The sequence below is a fragment of the Mastigoproctus giganteus genome, chromosome 7 (genome assembly GCF_048544385.1).
Source record: "Mastigoproctus giganteus isolate SK-2022 chromosome 7, ASM4854438v1, whole genome shotgun sequence".
NCBI lineage: Eukaryota > Metazoa > Arthropoda > Arachnida > Uropygi > Thelyphonidae > Mastigoproctus > Mastigoproctus giganteus.
The window spans coordinates 75083481-75103627 of record NC_143581.1 but is presented as its reverse complement, the minus strand read 5'-3'; the positions used below and the strand labels follow the sequence as shown (position 1 = coordinate 75103627).

Genomic DNA, 20147 nt, shown 5'->3' with positions numbered 1-20147 from the left:
CAGCAAAAGTAGATCGCAACTGTTTTCTGTTGGGAAAGACGATATCCATTGAGCTCAGCCCATTTTTGAACTTTATTGAGGGACATCTGCAATTGCCTTTCGATAGATCTCATGTTCTGAGAATGGCAAGAAATAGCGAGATCGTCAGCGTAAAGTTAAGCCTCTACAGTATTTGGGAGTACTTTTGTAATGGAATCAATTTTAAGGGCAAACAAGGTTGCACTCAAAACTGATCCTTGCGGTACTCCTTCTTCCTGCGAGAATGTAGCAGAAAGAGAATTTTGATATCTCACCTGGAAAGATCGGCTCTTGAGGAAGTTCCCAATAAATATGGGTGAGTTGCCTCGTAGACCAAGATTATATAGGTCACTGAGAATGCCATACCGCCAGGTAGTATCAAATGCCTTCTCTATATCAATGGAGACCATGACAAGGTATAGTATGTGGTTAGTAGTAAACTGGAAGAAATAAAGAAAGGTGCCTTTCCTTTCTTGCTCTGTACAAGTGTTTTTGTAACAAGAGCTGTTTTTAAATGAATAAATTTATTAACGTCAAGAACCTAAAATAACTATAAATCACTTTTGGGAAATCGCAGTAATAGCATAGAGAAATTGCTCAGTCACAATCGCTTGGCACCCGGGGCCTGGGAAAAAGTGTAACATAGCGGGGTGCACATAGTCAGCAAGCAGTTAACGATAGAGGAACAACCACTGATACGTTGTTCCCATGCACCAGGGGTACAAGTTCCTTCCAGTGAAACAAGCCCCATACCATACAACTGCCTCCGCCAATGCATCTTTGATACCGTGCATGATTGATCAAGAGTCTCATGTTGTTGACGCCAGATCCGTACACGACCATCCACGGATTGAAGTAAATAACGTGACTCCTCCGGTCGTGACTCCTCCGGACGTTAGAAGACTCTTCCAGTCTTCTAACGTCCAACTTGAATGCTCTTTGCACCAGGCGAGTCTTTTATGCCGATGAACCTTGGTTAGGAGAGGATACCGTATGGGTCGTCTGCTGGTATAGCCCATACGTGCGAGCGTGCGACGCATATCATGCCAGCTATTTTTCCTTGTTGGCCCATGTTGTATTGGCTAGTCAACTCTTCAACAGTGCTGCGCCTGTTCGCCTGTATGAGTCGTCGAACCCGGCGCTCACCTCCAACATCAACCTTTCACTGACCTTTGCAGTTTTGCCGTCGGGTCGTTGTTTGACCATTTTGACGCCAGTCCTGGTACACTCTAACTACAGCGGCTATCGAACACCCCACCAGTTCAGCCGTTTGGGTAATCGAGGCACCAGCTTGTCGAGCACCCACAATATGCCCTTTATCAAAGTCCGATAAATCCTTCCTTTTACCCATCACACTCGGTATTTTACTACTTACTGAACCACTGACGCCTTATTTATGCTACGTAGGTCGACTAACTGCGCACTTCCGTACCTCACGTGGTCAGCAGGTCGCATTCAATTTTCATAGGGGTGGTCGTAATTCAGTGATCATTCAGTGTATATGAATTATGTAAACTGTGTGTATTAATAAATGAAAAATGGGAAAAAAAAAAAGTGCTGTAGCTGATTTCGGGATGACCATTGCACAGTGTGATTGGTTCATCATGTGCTAATTGAATGAATTGATATGTACAGTGTGTCATGTATATAGGAATATTGTTAATATTTGTATATTGTACCATGTCTATGTATAAATTTTTTCAAATTATTACATTAGGGTTTCCCGTAATTGACTACATAAACCTGTATTTGCGTATGTAAATTGCGTGTGTTCTCTGGTCGATTTTCCCGTTTTGCTGAACGAAAAAACCCTAGTTTCTGGGGGGGGGGGGAAACCTTGCTATCTACGCCTGAAACCGACTAACTCAGCCGTGAAGTGAAAAAAGCCCTTTAAAGTTCTTCGCGTCATCGACGGGATTCGAACTCTGACCTTTTCCATCTGGTGTGGGGAGGATGGTGACATTACCACTGTGCTACCGCGCAGACTGTCTATATGTATAGCGGATTTGCCAGATTTTTTTGACTAGGGGTCGCTTTACTCAATAAATGAAAAAAAAAAAGAAAGAAAGAAAAAGAAATGTACCCCTTGGAGTCCGCCCACCACAGCCGCTGCATCAGATATAGTTATCACCAATTACAGTTATAGTCTACCATCCCTGTCTGGTTTTGGCGTATTATAACTCTAGTTGCTGATGCGCCATTAAAACCCAAACAACCAACCAACCATCCCTGACACCGTTTCTCCATCGCTTGAATGTCCTACCAACCCCAATAGGGGTAGAATAAATGCTAGCACCCACAAAGTGCAGAAAATTATAGCAACCAAGTTGTGCAAACGCCACTCTGGGGTAGGATTATGCTGACGCTCTCTTGTGAGTGCGGAATCTACACTGCTGGCACTCTGCTGAGTGCGGGATAACCCTACAGAGCGCAAGGCCAGTGGCGCTCACACAGGGGCACTGCCCCCGTGACTTTAATTCCCTATACTCTCTCCCCACTTTGCCTTAAATCACCGAGTGGGCCCTTCACCTTGGCCCCTACATGTTCTTTACCCCACATTCTGACCCACTTTACTCTAATTCCTGGTGTGCTCTCTTCAACATTTTTTTTTTTAACTTGACCTCTGTCAGAGACTAGCCAGTGTATGATGGTAGGGTCCCACTAGGGGCCTAAGTTTTAACACTGACTGAAACTAGAGTCACGTCAATTAACGTGACTCAAGTTTCAACTGTAATAAATGATAAACCCTCAATTGACGGAGCCACCATCACTTCGATTTTTCTGGTTTCAAGAACAGTCTCTAGATAGCGTAAGTTTATTGAATTGAAGCTCCTAGAGTAGATTGCGTACATGTTTTCTCAGCTAGTTTTTCGTTAGTAATAGTGACAAGAGTGAACTGTTTTTTTTTTTTTTTTTTTTCCCTTGCTTCATAGGCTCTAGGCACTGTGCCTATGGTGTATAATGAGAAATCCGGTCCTGCAATCAGCTCTTTATAGTTTTCTCTTGTTACTTAGAAACTCGCATAGGCCTAAATACCTGCCAGGTATTCTCTTCAATAGCAAATCCATCAGCTTTCAGTAGATGCCAGTATCTACTAAAATATTCACTTATGCTTCAGATAGGTTTGGGAAAAATAAGTGTGTAAGATGGAAGGCATCACATTGGGTATTCAAAGCTTAGACAAAGTTTTAATTCCTTAATTTAAATTGAATTCTTTAGGCTTAGACAAAGCTTTAATTTAAATGAGATTAAATAAATAAATATATCACAAACCATACTGTTTTACCAAGAAGCCAAAGCATAGCTATGATATGGCCAGGGTCATACGCAAAGTATATCGATGACCAGACAATTCTGATTTATGTATCGAATGGTAATTTTATTATTATTATTAGCCACATGGTACAAGGAAGCCTGAGGCTTATGCTGCACCAGCCAAAAAAAAAAAAAAAAATTCCTGAGTTACCCCTGTGTGTGTGTGTGTGTGTGTGTGTGTGTGTGAGAGAGAGAGAGAGAGAGAGAGAGAGAGAGAGAGAGAGAGAGAGAGAGAGAGAGAGAGAGAGAGAGAGAGAGAGAGAGAGAAGTAGAAAGGCATCACCAAGAAAGAGAAGAATGATGATATCCAGCTCAGGACCCTGGGTTTGCCAAGCCCATACTCACCAGATGTGAGCCCCCGGGGTGAATTTGGCATATGCTAGTTTCAATAAAACTGGCACTACCATACAATTCAGTTTTACTAAAATAATTTTATTGAAATCAGCATAAGCCACTTTACCATTCGATCCATAAAACTGAATTGTATGGTTACCGAAATATTTTGCCCATAAAACTATAGTCATTTTTGATAAGATAGTATGTGCTATTGTTTATGATATTTTATTTATTTAATAAATTATTAAATAAATAAATAATTTATTTATTTATTTATTTAATCGTGTTGGAACCACATTGTCTGTTGCGTCGATGCAGAAATCTGTTCATCTCTCAAAAGTTGTGGCAATACTTGCTGCAGAAAGATCAAGTAGATAGGTCCGGTTAGACGACACGGTAACAGGTAAGGTCCGATGAGGTGATCTCCCATAATACCGGCCCATACATTGACCGAAAATCGAATCTGTGCTGCAAGACGTCGCACGACGAATTCTGTGTACAATACCGCTTCAGGAAAGCATTTCCGACCCCACATTGCTATATGATTTCGAGTTGTCAGGATGTACCCTACCCCTCTTAGAAGTTCTGAAACGTTTAACTGAAACACCCTGTATAAGCTAAATTAAAATAGGATATTGCCAGAGCATGGCAAAACAGTAGAGCGAAAATGAACTGAACCAAATAAAATAACAATAACAGAAAAATATAGTGGGGGGGGGTAAAGAAGAAAAGGGTAGTGTTGAAGCAACGTTCCTAAAATAATTTAGAAAATTATTTTTCTGTAATTGTTATTTTATTAGGTTTAGTTCATTTTCGCTCTACTGGTTTGCCATGCTACTGGCAATATCCTATTTTAATTTAGCTTTTATATATATATAACTGTAAAATTAATGTTTAATAGTAAAAAAGAAAGAGATGACCGCAAACGTAAGTGGCTGCATAACCAATAAACCAACACGTCGTATAATATATAGAGGCAATATTAAAAAAAAAAAAAAAAAAAGCGGAAAATGAGCAAAGAAACAAATAAACAACGAAGACAGAAGTAGAAATGGGAGGAGAGTGGAAGGAAATGTATCTGAAAATTTGGAAAATATTAAGTATAGGGCAAATACAACCAAAGTTATAAGCCAATAAATAATAAATTTAGACCGGCGCCACCTGACCACGCTAAGGCAAAAATAGCGTGAAATATCACTTAGTGATATTTCGCACTTTTTTAATAAATAAATAATATCACATTGTGAGAAATATAATTTCCCACACTTAGTAATATTTGAGCCACTCAGAGGCCAAACTGATCAACTCCACTTTCTGTAAATTTCTCAATTTTTGTACCACAGCACATGATTAGTGCTTAACTTTACAGAAACCAAACGATTAACCTCGATATTTCTATTTATCACCACGAGATGGCATAACCACGTATAGCTTTTGAATAACAGTTAATATACAGTATTTCAGAAGCCATTTCGATTAACTCCAGTTTGGTGTCAGCAGTTGTCCTTAATCGAGGTTATTGTGAAGTGTTAAACAAGAAACATCATATTAATTATAAAAGTACATTGTTTTACAAAAGAAACAATTTATGGGTGTAAAATAAAAATGGAAAGTAATTATTATTGTGACAGGCTTACTCTATGAATTACTCTATAATAATAGAGTAATTCATTACTCTATTATTATAGAGTAATGAATCAGATAGTGATTCCCCAATATTCAGAAACCCCAATTCAAAGAAACGTTTTCGTATTTATTCGGATTCATCTTCAGATTCAAACAAGGAAAATATTGCCCATAACCCAGCTACCGAAACAAATCGTTCAAATAATGGACGGAAACGGAGCCGGAATCCTGACAAATTGGCTCGAAATATTCAGAACCGTAAAAGATTACAAGGTATGCAGTACAAAAATAGGAATGGACGTTTAATGCCTGCAACAGAATTTCAAGATAAACCATGTCAGTGTCCCAAAGATAACACCGGGAAGCCAAGGAATTGAAGGATCGCGTGGTTCCCAAGAAATTTCATCATGCTTAATTAAGTATATTAAAAACTTATGCTAAAATTCATAAAAAAAATAACAATGTACTCAGATTCGTGCACCGGAAAAAATAGAAATATTAAAACTGTTCTAAGTTTATTAAACTGGTTCAAAGTACAGAGATAAAAGCCGAATCAATTGAAATGAAATTTTTGGTAAGTGGACATAGTTATTTGCCTAATCATTCAGATTTTGCCATTATCGAATCACATGCGAAGAAGAATCAAAACATTTTTTCTCCCGCTGATTGGTACGAAATCATCAGAACATGTAAGAAGGAAAAAAAAAAAACGTTTGATGTGGTTGAGATGACTCACTGGACTTTCTTTCCACAAAGCCATTAAAAGATTCCTTCACTAACAGAAAGAAAACAATTACGGAATTATCAGTTAACTGGCTCAATGTGCAATGGATTAAATTAGAGAGGTTGAAACCACAAATTATACAATTCAAATGCAAGTTTAATGAAGATAGTTTGATTCAATAAATATTATAAAATCTCAAGCAGGACCATCAATACTGGAAAACATAGACCAGCCCTTGTTATATCCTTCTAGTAGATCTGTAACAAAAGAAAAGAGAAAAGACATGATGGACTTATTGAAATACATTCCTCCCATTAAACATGACTATTACAACAATCTAAAGACAAATCGAGATGACGGTATATTGGATGCATCTGACATTTAAGATATTGTTCATGTTGATAATAATAATAATAATATAATATAATGAAAACAATAATAACAACAAAATAGTTCCTATATCGATTTTCTGGTGAAACTTCCATAATAAATAATGTTATAATGACTTTTGGAAGACAACGCAAGGATAGTTGGAAGACAAAGCAAAGCAGTGCGAAGAGGCATATAAACGTCACGACTCTAAAACAACTTAGAGGGTTATAAAGGAACTCTCTAAAACATACATCCCGAAAACACTGACTATGAAAAATAAAAACAATATAAAAATAGGAAACACGCAAGAAATTAAAAAAATATGGAAAGAATATTACCAAACCCTGTTCAAAGGGGAAGGAAAAAACACTCTTGCCTTAGATAATAGAAGAGGTAAAGCACCCTCGATAACAAAAAAAGAAGTTCAGAAAGCAATTAGCCAAATGAAGAATGACAAGGCACCCGGAAATTATGGTATCCAAGCAGAACTATGGAAATTCGGAGGCAATGCAATGTTAAAACACCTCGCACAATTGTTTAATCTGATTTTATTTACAGGTAATATACCAGAAGACTGGAAAAGTGGAATAATAGTACCTATATATACAAAAAAGGAGATAAAGAAAATTGTCAGAATTATAGACCCATTACCCTTTTAAACCATATATATAAAATATTTATAAGGTTCTTAGAAAATAGGATACTTAAAACATATGAAGAAACAATAGGGGATGAACAAGCAGGATTTAGAAAAGGCAGATCAACAATAGACCAAATATTCACACTAAACATCATTGCAGAAAAATATTGGAATAAGAAGAAACCTCTTTATCTATGCTTCATCAATTTCAAGCAGGCATTTGACTCTGTAAACAGAGAAAATTTAATGAAGCAACTACAAAAAATCTCACTTCATCATGAAATAATCATGTTTGTAAATAATTTCTACAAAAATACAAGAGCAATATTAAAATTCAACAACCTTAAAACAGAGAAATTTGAAATAGAGAAAGGAGTCATGCAGGGATGCCCTTTATCCCCATATCTATTTAATATCTACCTAGAAGAACTAATGAAATCAATTGAAGAAAAATGAGGTACGATAATAAATGGAAAAAATATAAACCACATAAAATATGCAGATGATATTGTAATTTTAACAGAAACCAAAGAACAACTAAAAGAAATATTAACAAACATCGATAAAGCAAGCAACAATTATGGAATTAATATTAATATAAATAAAACCAAAGTAATGCAAATTGGAAAAAACATAGAAGACAAACATAAACATCCAAAATCAACAAATAGAACAAGTGAAAGAATTTGTATACCTGGGCTCTCTAATAACCGGAAACCTAATTAATATTGACCAAATTAATCACAGACTGAACATCGGATGGACACACATGAACAAACTCAAAAACATATGGAAGAGCAATAAAATCTCAAATAGTCTAAAAATTAAACTATATGAAACTGTCATCATAACCACAGAAAGTTATGGATCAGAGAGTTGGAGAATAAATAAGAAAGAAAGGCAAAAAATAATGGTATTTGAAATGAGATGTCTGAGGAAAATCAATAAAACAAATTGGAGAGAACATAAAATTAATGAACAAGTAAGGAGAGATCTAAATTTTGAATGCAGAATAATAGAGCAGATTTACAAAAAATAACTTCAGTGGACATGTCAACCGGATGAAACAACACAGGCTGCCTAATGTAGTACTGACAGGAAGAATTGGAGATAAGAGACCACCAGGAAGATCCAAAAGAAAATGGCTGCAATGCCTAAAGGAAAACACAGGCTTTCAGAGTTATCAACAAATGATGCAAGATTCAAGAGATCGACAACAATGGAGGACGATACCTAAATAGGGACTCAACCGGTGCCAATGGAAGAGTAGAATTATGAATAATGATAATGACTTTTGTCCTATTTTTCCCCTGTAATGTCCATATTTTTATTGCCAAATCGATTAACTCCATAAGTTTATAGAAAATTTGTAAAAACACAAAAAAATTTTTGATATATTTATTTTTATGAACTTTATATTATGTAATATAAAATCTAGATCTTAAATAATACACTATTTGTAGAAGAATAAGAAGTTTACCTCAATATGATACGTAGAACACTTCCGTATGATACTCTCCAGAAATTAAAACAAATAAAAATTAACGCGAAATTATTACAGTAAAAAATCAACTGAAAACAATTAAAAAATTAATTCAAAATTCAAAAAACAATTAGAAAATTTAATAAAAAAGTTTAACGTATATTGTGAAAAACGATTTTCCTTTCTCAGAAAATCGTTTTTCATCTTAAAAACTTGGTTTTCTCTTTCTCTCTCGGCGTTACTTTTCTTCCAAACAGCTGTTCACTCTGTACAAATCGCAAATCCGCGTTACCATGGAATATTGTTCCCACATCTGGGGTGGTGCCCCGAAAACCTCTCTCAGGCTTCTTGATTCCATTGGAAGAGGGCAGTTAGGTCAATTAATGATTTATCGCTAACAGAGTCTATTCACTGTCTGTCTCATAGACGTACTGTTTCTGCTACATGCCTCTTCTATAGATATTTCCATGGGCACTGTTCTTCTGAATTGGTTGCTATAATTCTCGCTCCCTCTTTCAAAACAGTCTGAACACGTGCCGCCACCAGCCAACATCCATTTACTGTCCAACTTCAAACTCGCAGAACCAACTTTTCATCTTCCTCGTTTATTCATTCAACTGCCGTTTTCTGGAACAACCTTCCTTCATACGTATTTCCTGACAATTACAGTCTACAGAAGTTCAAGTCCAATGTCAACAAATATCTTCTTTCGTTTTCTCAACCTCCAACCCAAGCAAGGTACTAAGTACTATAGGTTCTAATACCTCTCGTGTTTGGGGTTTACATAAAAAAAAAAAAAAAAAAAAAACATCCCAAGGAAAGAGTATGGATTCGATTCCGCTTTATATGCTTCCAGACCAATGACTGATGTAACCTGGTAGAAACTCTCCCAATTTTCATTCTTCCTGTAATAATTATTTTAATCCATAACAATTCCTTTCATGTACCGGGTGTGTGTACAATTTCTCATGTTTGCGATAAAAAAAAAAAAAATCAGAAGCACATTTTAGAATCTTTAACAATTTACAATAAAGATTATGAGTTATTTCATACCATTTGCCTTTGGAGCAAGATGTTTCTGGTATCCCAGGGGTATTATATCTTCATAACTGTAGTTTTGAGCTTCTGCACTGCAAAAAATAATTTAAAAAAATATATAACTACAGAAAGTTCCATGTGGTTATAGTAAATGTTAGGAATTCAAATATATTTATCGACAGTACAAAATGCAACAAAAATACAGAGATTTTGTCAATAAAAAACATATAGAGAGTGGAAAAAAATGTGAGGGAGACACAGCGTATGTCGAGCTATTGAGCTTATTTACATATATTAATTACATGAATTAATATATTTATATTAATTATGTAATTAATTAATATAAATATGTTTTGCATCTACTAAAAATGTTATAAACATTGACTGTCAATCAGTGGCGTAAGTACCATATAGGCATGCAAGGCAATTGCCTCCGGGCCCGGTGTCTTTGGCTGACTCCTCTTTTTGCAATTTTCATTAATTAGGTAGGGGCCCGTACATGTTCTTTGTCTCCGGGCCCGAAAAAGGGTAGCTACGCTACTGCTGTCAATACAGTCAATGTTTATAACATGGGAATTCATATTACCTGACCAGTGAACTGCTGAATGGAGTACAGTAACCTCTATAAAAATAAATAAATTTTTGTTTATACTCCAACACGACCATACAGTTAGAAGAGTTCACAAGATAGAATACAAGAAATAGCACCGTATTTAGCAGTAAGCCACTGTGTTGCTCTCTCTCTCTCTCTCTCTCTCTCTCTCTCTCTCTCTCTCTCTCTCTCTCTCTTTTTTTGTAATATTAATTTATTGTACTAGGCGGTCCTAACTAAATTTTGGTAATCCCGCCATATACACTGGTGTTAAAACCTAGGAATTTCACATTTCTAACCTTTTTTCGCGGTGGTATGTTACATTAATGACTAGCATCACAAATAACAAATATAAACAAAAGATATTTATTAACAGTTAAGGCAGAGCTAAGTAATATTTGACAGGTGCTCTCAAAATATTTCAAAATGAGAATTTGCAACCAACAGTTTTGATAAACACGACAATTATGGCTGAAATTTTATCAGAAGCCCTCAGTTTGCTTCAGTTTATCATTTTAAATGGAAAACAAAATGAAAAATTCACCAGGTGCAAACTAATATTTAGTTGAACCGCCTCTCTCCCTGATGACAGCAGCACACCGTCGACGCATTAACAAGATCAATTTCTGAAGATAATTAACTGATAGCTCGTGGTTCCAAACACGAATTATGGCTTCCCGAATTTCACGAAGGTCCTTTGGTTTCTTTCTGGCAACTGCAGATTCCACACAATGCCAACAGTTCTCTATAGGATTCAGGTACGGGCTGTTTCCTGGCCAGCTAACATTTGTAATGGACTGTTCTTCCACCCATTTTTTCACCTGTAACAAATGTAAACACATTACTGTCGAACCTCTAATGCAGAAATGAAGCTAAAGTAACTACAGAAATGCCTACTTACACTTTTCACCAAATGACAAGGAGCAAGGTTATCCTGAAAGATGCAGTTACTTGGCAGGTTGAAATGGTCTCTAATGGATGGCAGCAATTTGCCTTCCAATGTAGCCAGGTATGCATTGGCATTTACGGAATCTTTTATAAACTGCAAGTGAACTACTCCGCGATACGAAATTCACCCCCATATCATTTGGCTGGTAGGGAATTTCACTGGAGACACCATTACAGTCTGGATGGTATTCTTCACCACGTCTACTGCGAATCGTTTGTCTCCCATCAGAGCCATGCAGGTTGAATTTCTTCTCATCCTAGAAATAACTGACTTCTACTGCTTGGGGGTCCATTTGACATTCTCCTTACACCAAATTAATCGGGCCTTTTACATTTTTTGTGTGAGGAGAGGCTTCTTAGGACGACGGGCTACAATCCATTTTTGAAGAGGCGTTTTCTGACTGTTTCTGCACTTGCTACCACTCCTGTGTGTTCTTCCCATTCTCTTTTCAGCCCAGACGAAGAAGCTTTACGGTTTTTAAGGCATAAGCGTTTCAAAATGCGGTCCTGTTTTGGCGTAGAGACTCGTTTGCGTCCGGTTCCTTTTTTCCTATCAGCATAACCAGTATTCTTGCGTTTGGAAAGAAATCTACTCAGTGTCGACTGATTACAAGACACTCTATAAGCAATATGACGGGAAAAACATCCTTCCTCACGTAAAGCAACAATAGCACTCTTTCTTCGTGGCGTCAACTGCACGTAACTCGCCATCCTGAAGAGTTACAAGCAAGGAATGACTGCAACTGCTGCAGAGCGTGCTTATATAGCTGAACATAATGATACAATATTACGTCATCATCTACTGGTGTCAATCTTATCTGATGCAATCTGTAAGAAATATTGCCATATACTTACGTTATTCAGACGACAATTACAATTTTAAGGAGTGATGCACTTTCTTTGAACACAGTGTATTTCTTCCTAGGTGTGCAGAAACATGGGAAAATATAAAAATTCCGAATAGCAAAAAATCCAAATAGTTTTATTTTATAGAATGGGCCAATTTTCTCTATTAGCTCTACCTGCCTTAAAAGAAAGAATAGTTTTATTTTGTAGAAATAAGAAAGGATGCGAGGTGTGCTGGCTTACCTGATCACGACCAAACACGGACTATATTTCTTTAGAACAGCTAAAGAAAAACTCTGCTATCCAACTGGAAAATATTTTCAAGTGGTACTGCTAGTATATCGTATACTGTAGCTGAAGCACTCTGGCAGCGCTTCAGCAACAAAATATGGTATAATACCGCCTTACCGGGTGCTGAGTGGAGGAATGAATGTGTAAATGAGGCGAGTAAGGAATCACGCACAGAAATCTTTTTTTTTTTGCTCAATTTTTTTTTTTATAAATCATGAATAATTACTGTTTGCTAATGTGCCTGAAATGTAATTCTCTGGTATAGTAACTAACTAACTGTTTTTTTTTCTGGCTAATGCAGAAAAAAGAAACCACACGAGTACTGTATATGTAAAACGCCGCATGCGTCTTCTGTAAGAATGATTGTGTGAAACTAGACGAGCGTTTTTTGTTAGTCTCAAAATGGATTTCATTCAGATTGGTTGTGTATCAGCACTCTGGCGCATAATTAAAAATAAAATCACAAAATAGAAATCGTCGTTAGTAGATCCATGCAATGCATAGAACATTCTAAGTACTTTTTTATTTTGTGCCTCCATACATATTTCAATGAACAAAATGTATCCTAAAAATTTTTTTTCATAGTAAAAACTTCTTATCATTGAAGTATGTATGTCATTACGTAGCTCTCATATGCTCTTGGAATTTCTGACAAATAAAATTGCGGAAATAGATAAGTCATTGCTTTGTTTACTGTCTCCTTTAAACTATTACGCTGGAACCAGGGGGGCTGAAGTCCTCAGGAATGTTGTTGATCCTAGTTAGTCTCCTCCTATGTCTTCATAGTCTTTCTCTTGCATCTTCTATCTCCTTGTGCTCACTGTTCACTCAGCGAAGTCACGTCACTTAGTGTATGGTAGGACAATGCCTTTCTTCCCTCGGCTCAAAAGGAGCTTTCTTTTGTGCGCCCAGTGAGCTGCAGCAAGAAAGTTGCATTTTCAGGTCTGTGAACTACTCAATTGTTTGTAAACAAAATTCGGTTCGGTTCAGTTCTGGATTCGTAGTAACCCTTATCCTAAAATAACTAAAATGTAACTATGAAACTTAAGTTCAGATTTTTATAAAGGTGTATAAATTATTGGCCTTATGAAGAACGTTTACAAGATTTGTGCATGAATTTTAATTTGTGCATGAATATTAACATATTTATGCACAAATTAGTTTAGGCGAATTTAGGGATGATTCCGAACCCATTATGATATTAATTCCGAAACATTTCGTTAGAGTGAAACGGAGGCTCTAGGTGCTAACGCCATGTTCGTTGTCATTACCACGGATGCGAGGGACATGGATACTCAAACTAAAAGGAGAGGGGAGAAGAATATGATTTACGTTCTGCTGAAAAAATGTCGCGAGTTAGTCAGATTGTGTCTACCAATCTGCCCAGACACGATAGGAGGAATTATATGCTGATAGCCTTGTCGATTAACTAGAGACTTGAGAGAACCTGCAAAGCTTTAGAAGTGGGGCGGGGAGATATTTTTCAGCGTGGCCCACGTTTGTAGGTAGAAGGAATCTGTTTTGTAGAGATGTTATTCATTTGAACATGAGAACCTTAAGAGTTCAGGGAACTGCTAGGAGGGAGAAGGGTAATTTAGAAAAACCGCGTTTATCTGATAATATGGGTAAAAGTAATGCTTGCACTCACCTTATGAATTCTTGTTTGTTGCCACAACAGCCGACGTTGACAAGATGTTCTGAGGGTAGCAATGTTTCAAATTTGAGGGAAGATAAAGCTTGGGATACAAACCTAAATACCTTCAAGGAGTGTGTCAGGTTAGTAAACTATAGATTACTTAGTCTCAACTGTGTTTACAGTAATGTCTGGAGTATTGTCAATAAAATGGCTGAATTTGAACTCCTGTTTAGGACAACTAATGCTGATATAATAGGGCTAACAGAAATGTGGTGCCAACCGAAATTAGTGATGACGAATTATACTACGGTATGTATAATTTATTTAGGAAAAATATGGAAGATATAAGAGGTGGAGGAGTCATGCTTCTTATCAAAAGCAGCGTGAGTGCAAAAAGACCATTTATTGAATCCGAAGTTATGTCTGCTACAGAGCCTGTCCCAAAATTTGCGGGGCCCTATTCAAGAATTACTTGTGGGCCCCCTAGGCTCCTGTGCAAAACTTATGCTTCGTGTTTTTGTAATAGCGTTTTTTTTTTAATTTTTCAAATTTTACAGTAACTAAGACTGTAAAATTTTACAGTAACTAAGACTAAAATTTTACAGTAACTACTCTATTGAGTAGTACAGCTCTGATTCATACTATCTAAGTAACTAAGACATAATTAAATAATTGTATATTATATACAGAACAAAAATTTTAAATAGAAATAATATTTAATACATTAATCAACAATATTGTTTTGACCATTTCAGCGCGGGGCCCTGTTCGACAGAACCGGTTGAATGTGCTTGTGGCCGGCACTGTCTGCCAGCATAAAATGTGTGGTGTGAGTTAGTTGGAAGAAAAGGAACAATGATAGTGGGAGTAACTTATAGACCAGAAGATTGTGAAGAATATGACAAGAGTCTTTACATTTTTTTTTTTTTTATGAAAACCCCAAACACGAGAGGTATTAGAACCTTTAGTACTGTGCATGGTTTGGAATGGGCAAGAAAGCTTGAATGTCTTATTATGGGTGCTTTAATCTGCCCCAGATTGATTGGAATAAGTGGGAGGGAAACTCACGATGGGGAAAAACTTTTTAAAATAAACTGGATGGTTATTATTTGTACGAGCATGTTTGAGAAAGTACTATGCACGAGAATATTCTTGACCTCATCATTGCTAACGAATCAGATGACATCACAGAGCTTAAAGTATAGGAACTATTGTCAGCAAGTGATCATGCAAGCATCAGTTGGAAGATGAAGAAAAATGTTGCAGAAGTTAAGGGTAAACTCACGGTTTTTAACTTCAGTAGAGGGGACTTTGAAAGTTTAAGGCACTACATGACATCTGTGAACTGGGAGGATTGCCGAGCGATGGCGAATATTCGAATTATGGAATATTTCTAAAGCAAAAATCACAGACGCCATGAACGCATATACTCGTACCTTTGAGAAAACATTGCAGGAGGAGGAGGATACCGAAATGGATGACTGCGGAGCTGGTCAAATAGAGCAGAAAAAGATAGCATGGGATGGTTATAGAGTGATGAAAAGTACTGAAGCCTACATCAGGTATAAGTTGATCATCATCATTCTACTCGTCCGTTTGGCACGGGTTGAGTCCCTATTTAGATATCGTCCTCCATTGTTGTCGATCTCTTGAATCTTGTATCATTTGTTGATAACTCTGAAAGCCTGTGTTTTCCTTTAGGCATTGGAGTCATTCTCTTTTGGGTGTTCCTGGCGGTCTCTTATCTCCAATTCTTCCTATCTGTACTACATTAGGCAGCCTGTGTTGTTTCATCCGGTTGACATGTCCACTGAAGTTGTTTTTTGTAAATCTGCTCTATTTTCTGCGTTCAAAATTTAGATCTCTCCTTACTTGTTCATTAGTTTTATGTTCTCTCCAATTTGTTTTATTGATTTTCCTCAGACATCTCATTTCAAATGCCATTATTTTTTGCCTTTCTTTCTTATTTATTCTCCAATTCTCTGATCCATAAGTTTCTGTGGTTATGATGACAGTTTCATATAGTTTAATTTTTAGACTATTTGAGATTTTATTGCTCTTCCATATGTTTTTGAGTTTGTTCATGTGTGTCCATCCGATGTTCAGTCTGTGATTAATTTGGTCAATATTAATTAGGTTTCCGGTTATTAGAGAGCCCAGGTATACAAATTCTTTCACTTGTTCTATTTGTTTATTTTGGATGTTTATGTCTTCTATGTTTTTTCCGATTTGCATTACTTTGGTTTTATTTATATTAATATTAATTCCATAATTGTTGCTTGCTTTATCGATGTTTGTTAATATTTCTTTTAGTTGTTCTTTGGTTTCTGTTAAAATTACAATATCATCTGCATATTTTATGCGGTTTATATTTTTTCCATTTATTATTGTGCCTCTTTTTTCTTCAATCGATTTCATTAGTTCTTCTAGGTAGATGTTAAATAGATATGGGGATAAAGGGCATCCCTGCATGACTCCTTTCTCTATTTCAAATTTCTCTATTTTTAAGGTTGTTGAATTTTACTATTGCTCTTGTAATTTTGTAGAAATTGTTTGCAAACATGATTATTTCATGATCAAGTAGGATTTTTTGTAGTTGCTTCATTAAATTTTCTTCGTTTACAGAGTCAAATGCCTGCTTGAAATCGATGAAGCACAGATAAAAAGGTTTCTTCTTATTCCAATATTTTTCTGCAATGATGTTTATTGTGAATATTTAGTCTATTGTTGATCTGTCTTTTCTAAAGCCTGCTTGTTCTTCCCCTATTGTTTCTACAGATGTTTTAAGTATCCTATTTTGTAAGATCCTTATAAATATTATATATATATATCGTTTAAAAGGGTAATAGGTCTATAATTCTGACAATTTTCTTTATCTCCTTTTTTGTGTATGGGTACTATCATTCCACTTTTTCAGTCTTCTGATATATTACCTGTAAATAAAATTAGATTAAACAATTATTGTGCGAGGTGTTTTAACATTGCATCGCCTGCGAATTTCCATAGTTCTGCTTGGATACCACCATTTCCGGGTGCCTTGTCATTCTTCATTTGGCTAATTGCTTTCTGAACTTCTTCCAATGCATGGCTCACGAGTGTGACGCACTTTCCCGAAACTGAAGGATTCGTGCTCACCATCCAAGACCAGGTAATCAACACCAGGATTTATAGAAAATACATCACCAAGGATCCCGAAGTGTCAGGTGACACATGTGGACGATGCTAGCTGGCCTAAGAAACGATTCAACACATCACCGCAGGATGCAAGGTGATCACCTAGACGGAGTACACTTGTAGACACGACCAGGTCCCCAGGATAATACATCAGAAGCTAGCGAGGAAACTCTGTGTTGACCAAAGTAAGTATACCGTATTATAAGTACGAACCTCAGGCCGTACTAGAGTTTCCGACCCATAAACTGTACTGGGACCGCGCCATAATAACTGACAAGACAATCCCGCACAACAGACCGGACATAACCCTTGTCGACAAGAAGGAAAAAGCTACTTATCTGATTGACATAGCGGTGCCCAACGAGATGTGTCATAAGAAACAAGTAACGACCATCGCGATCGTCGTGTCAACCACCGGTATGGTGCCAAAGACTCTACATAACAGCCTAGCAGCAATAGGTCTCCCAGAGATCACATAAATATCGTGTTAAATTATTTAGTTATGGGGATACCACTGTAAGTAGCTTAAAACATTTAGTCTGTTTACTTAAAACGAATAACCTGGTATTTTGCTCAATACTTAGAAGAATTATTCTTAAAACTAATTAATACACATATACCTTTCACTTAACGCATTGTTATTATATTGTCATTGTTATATTATTTCTCCTTGATGAGGGTTTTCCCCGTGAGGGGTACTGCTACCAAGTTCACAGGGTGTTGTTATGTCTGGTGTTACTGTTAGTCGAGGAACTCTCCGACTATCCTGACAGGAGTTCAGGATTGCGACTTTCTGGGGTTCTTTATATAAAATAAATAAATCTTCGGTTTATGCTCCGGGACGACCAAACGGTCAGAGGAGTTCACAAAGTAGAGAGAATACAAGAAACAGCTGAATGCGGTGCTGTTTCTTGCATTTCAGAAACAGAATGGAATGCTCTTGGTTCACGCTTTTTGAACATTTTTTTTAAAAATTATAAATCATGCATTGTTACTATGTGTTACTATTACTAAAATTTCAAGAAATAAATCGTGACATATAATTCCTGCAGATTAAAGTAATTGTTGAAAATAATTACCTTTTTGCGAAAAGGCCGGGAGCGCTTAGAACAAGTAGAAGAAACCCACAAACCATTGTAATAACCTACGCTGAAAGTTAAAAGTAGTCACTGCCTTGGTGCGTGTCTTAATGCAATATTTTAATGCAATATCTTAATGCATATAAATGCAATATTTATATTGACTTTTGTGTGGACAGAATGAGAGGAAGAGGTTGCCCAGCAACTAGCATGAAATAAAGTTTCGTGCTGGTATACAAAGAACTTAAGGGAAGTGCCTAAAGCAAAACATATGTACAGTATTAGGAATAAGGGTCGCATGTTCAGAAAATTTACAATTCTACAATTGGGCACATGCGATTAATCATTTAATCGTTATTTCGTTTGCCTTTATCCATTAATTCAATTTTACTAACCTCAATTTACTTAGCAATTAAAACGGACCGCACATTTTTATCAAATAAACTACACTTCAGTATAGAGAATAACAGTATCATATAGACAGAAAACAATCATTTAAACGTCATGCTGCAAGTTAATTTTTACTTTGAAATATCGTGCTATAAACGTTCACATTCGGCTATAAACTTCAAACCTTTATTAGAGATAAGGAAGTTTCCTCAGTGGTAACTTAGAAAGTGGCTTCAGGTTTAGAGACTTAAAGTGGGCACTCATAGTAACAGGTTAGCAATCTACGTAGTGCATTACATTCCAGGAAAGTTCGATTTTTTAAATTAATTGATTTTTTCTTTTTCTATGATTAATAGAAGGGAAAAGTAAATATAGTTATCTTCTTTTCAATTAATTACAAGATTATAACTTATAGAATACTTAATAAAATTATATAGTTTTACGTTCTCTAAACTTAACTGGTCAGTTTAATTATAAAGTATTTTAGGGCAAGAGCTTCATGCTACGTGGTAGAATGACTAACGTATAGGTTAGAGAGAGAGAGAGAGAATCTTTATTGCCCTTCACGGCCATAAAGGCAGGGGTTTACAGCCTCCCGATACTTCCGGGATAATCGAACAATTATTTACAAATAAAAGGTAATTATACAAATGAAAACATATTTTAATACAAAGGAGAGAACTCCTCACGAGAGTTAGGTCTGATCGAGCTGGCTCAATCAGACAAGAGCCGATGCAAGGTACATATCAGTCATTGCTGATTAGTCCTGCTAGTCATAATTTTTTTCCGGTAAGTCCGGTCAACGGCGAATTTGTTCAGGTCTGCGTCAAGTGCCTGGGTATACTTGAGCATCTGCTGAGGGAGGAACCTGTCCGAGAGATGGAGTCATGCTGAATTCGAGTAGAGCTGGGGATTGGCCCTAAGAGCAGCAGGGGGAATCCTCCAGCCACAGGTATCCCAGAATGAAGGTGTTGCAATTATGCCTGTTATCATCTTGATTGTTGCTAGGAGGCGTTAGTCGTCGATTAAGGTGGGAAGCCGTGGAATCCCAAGAGAGTCAGCAAGTTGCATGGTGCGAATCAGAGCTGGAAGGGTGTGCTTCCTGTTGGCCCACTTTAGGAGCCAGAATTCTGCAGCAAAGAGTGGTTTCTTTATTGACGGTGCCGCTGACGCCCAAATTTCAGCAGCATAGAGTAACGGTTGAAAGATAACTGTTCTTATGTACTTCACGGTTGCTTTTTTATCGGTGATATGTAATACGAAGGTCTTTGAAATAACAGAGGAGGAGGAAAAGCAGTATGTACTGGAACTTAAGAACAAGTTTGAGCTTCTGCAGACTGCTCAGGACCAAGATATTGATGAGGAATATTACAACTTTCTGAAAGTGATAAAGCCCAAGAAACCTATAGGGAAACAGAAATCCAAAGAAGAAAAAATTAGTCAAGAAACACTTGTCATGATGAACCAAAGACGACAAATGAAGAGCAAGAAAAACACTGACAGGGAGAAAATTGAGTATATTGAGTTATGCAAAGCCATTAGAAAGAGACTCAGAGAGGACATAAGAAGATTTAACACAAGAAAAGTAGAACAAGCATTAAGGGAAAACAAAGGATTTAAATCAGCAGCCATGAGCTGT

General features: G+C 36.7%; 2 protein-coding genes across 3 annotated transcripts in view; both read right to left on the bottom strand.

Annotated features, from left to right (window-relative positions):
• Window positions 1-2577, bottom strand: part of LOC150083003 (glycine receptor subunit alpha-4-like) — a 116289-nt gene extending 113712 nt beyond the window's left edge. The window contains exon 1 of the mRNA XM_090378348.1: window positions 2548-2577. Within this exon, the coding sequence (XP_090234474.1) occupies window positions 2548-2577 (30 nt within the window). The remainder of the gene's footprint in view (window positions 1-2547) is intronic.
• LOC150083002 (mpv17-like protein) overlaps window positions 1-20147 on the bottom strand; it is a 108679-nt gene that overhangs the window by 18089 nt on the left and 70443 nt on the right. For both annotated transcript variants that reach the window (XR_016547148.1, XR_016547149.1), the window contains one exon: window positions 9568-9644. The gene's annotated coding sequence lies outside the window, so the exon portion shown is untranslated. The remainder of the gene's footprint in view (window positions 1-9567; window positions 9645-20147) is intronic.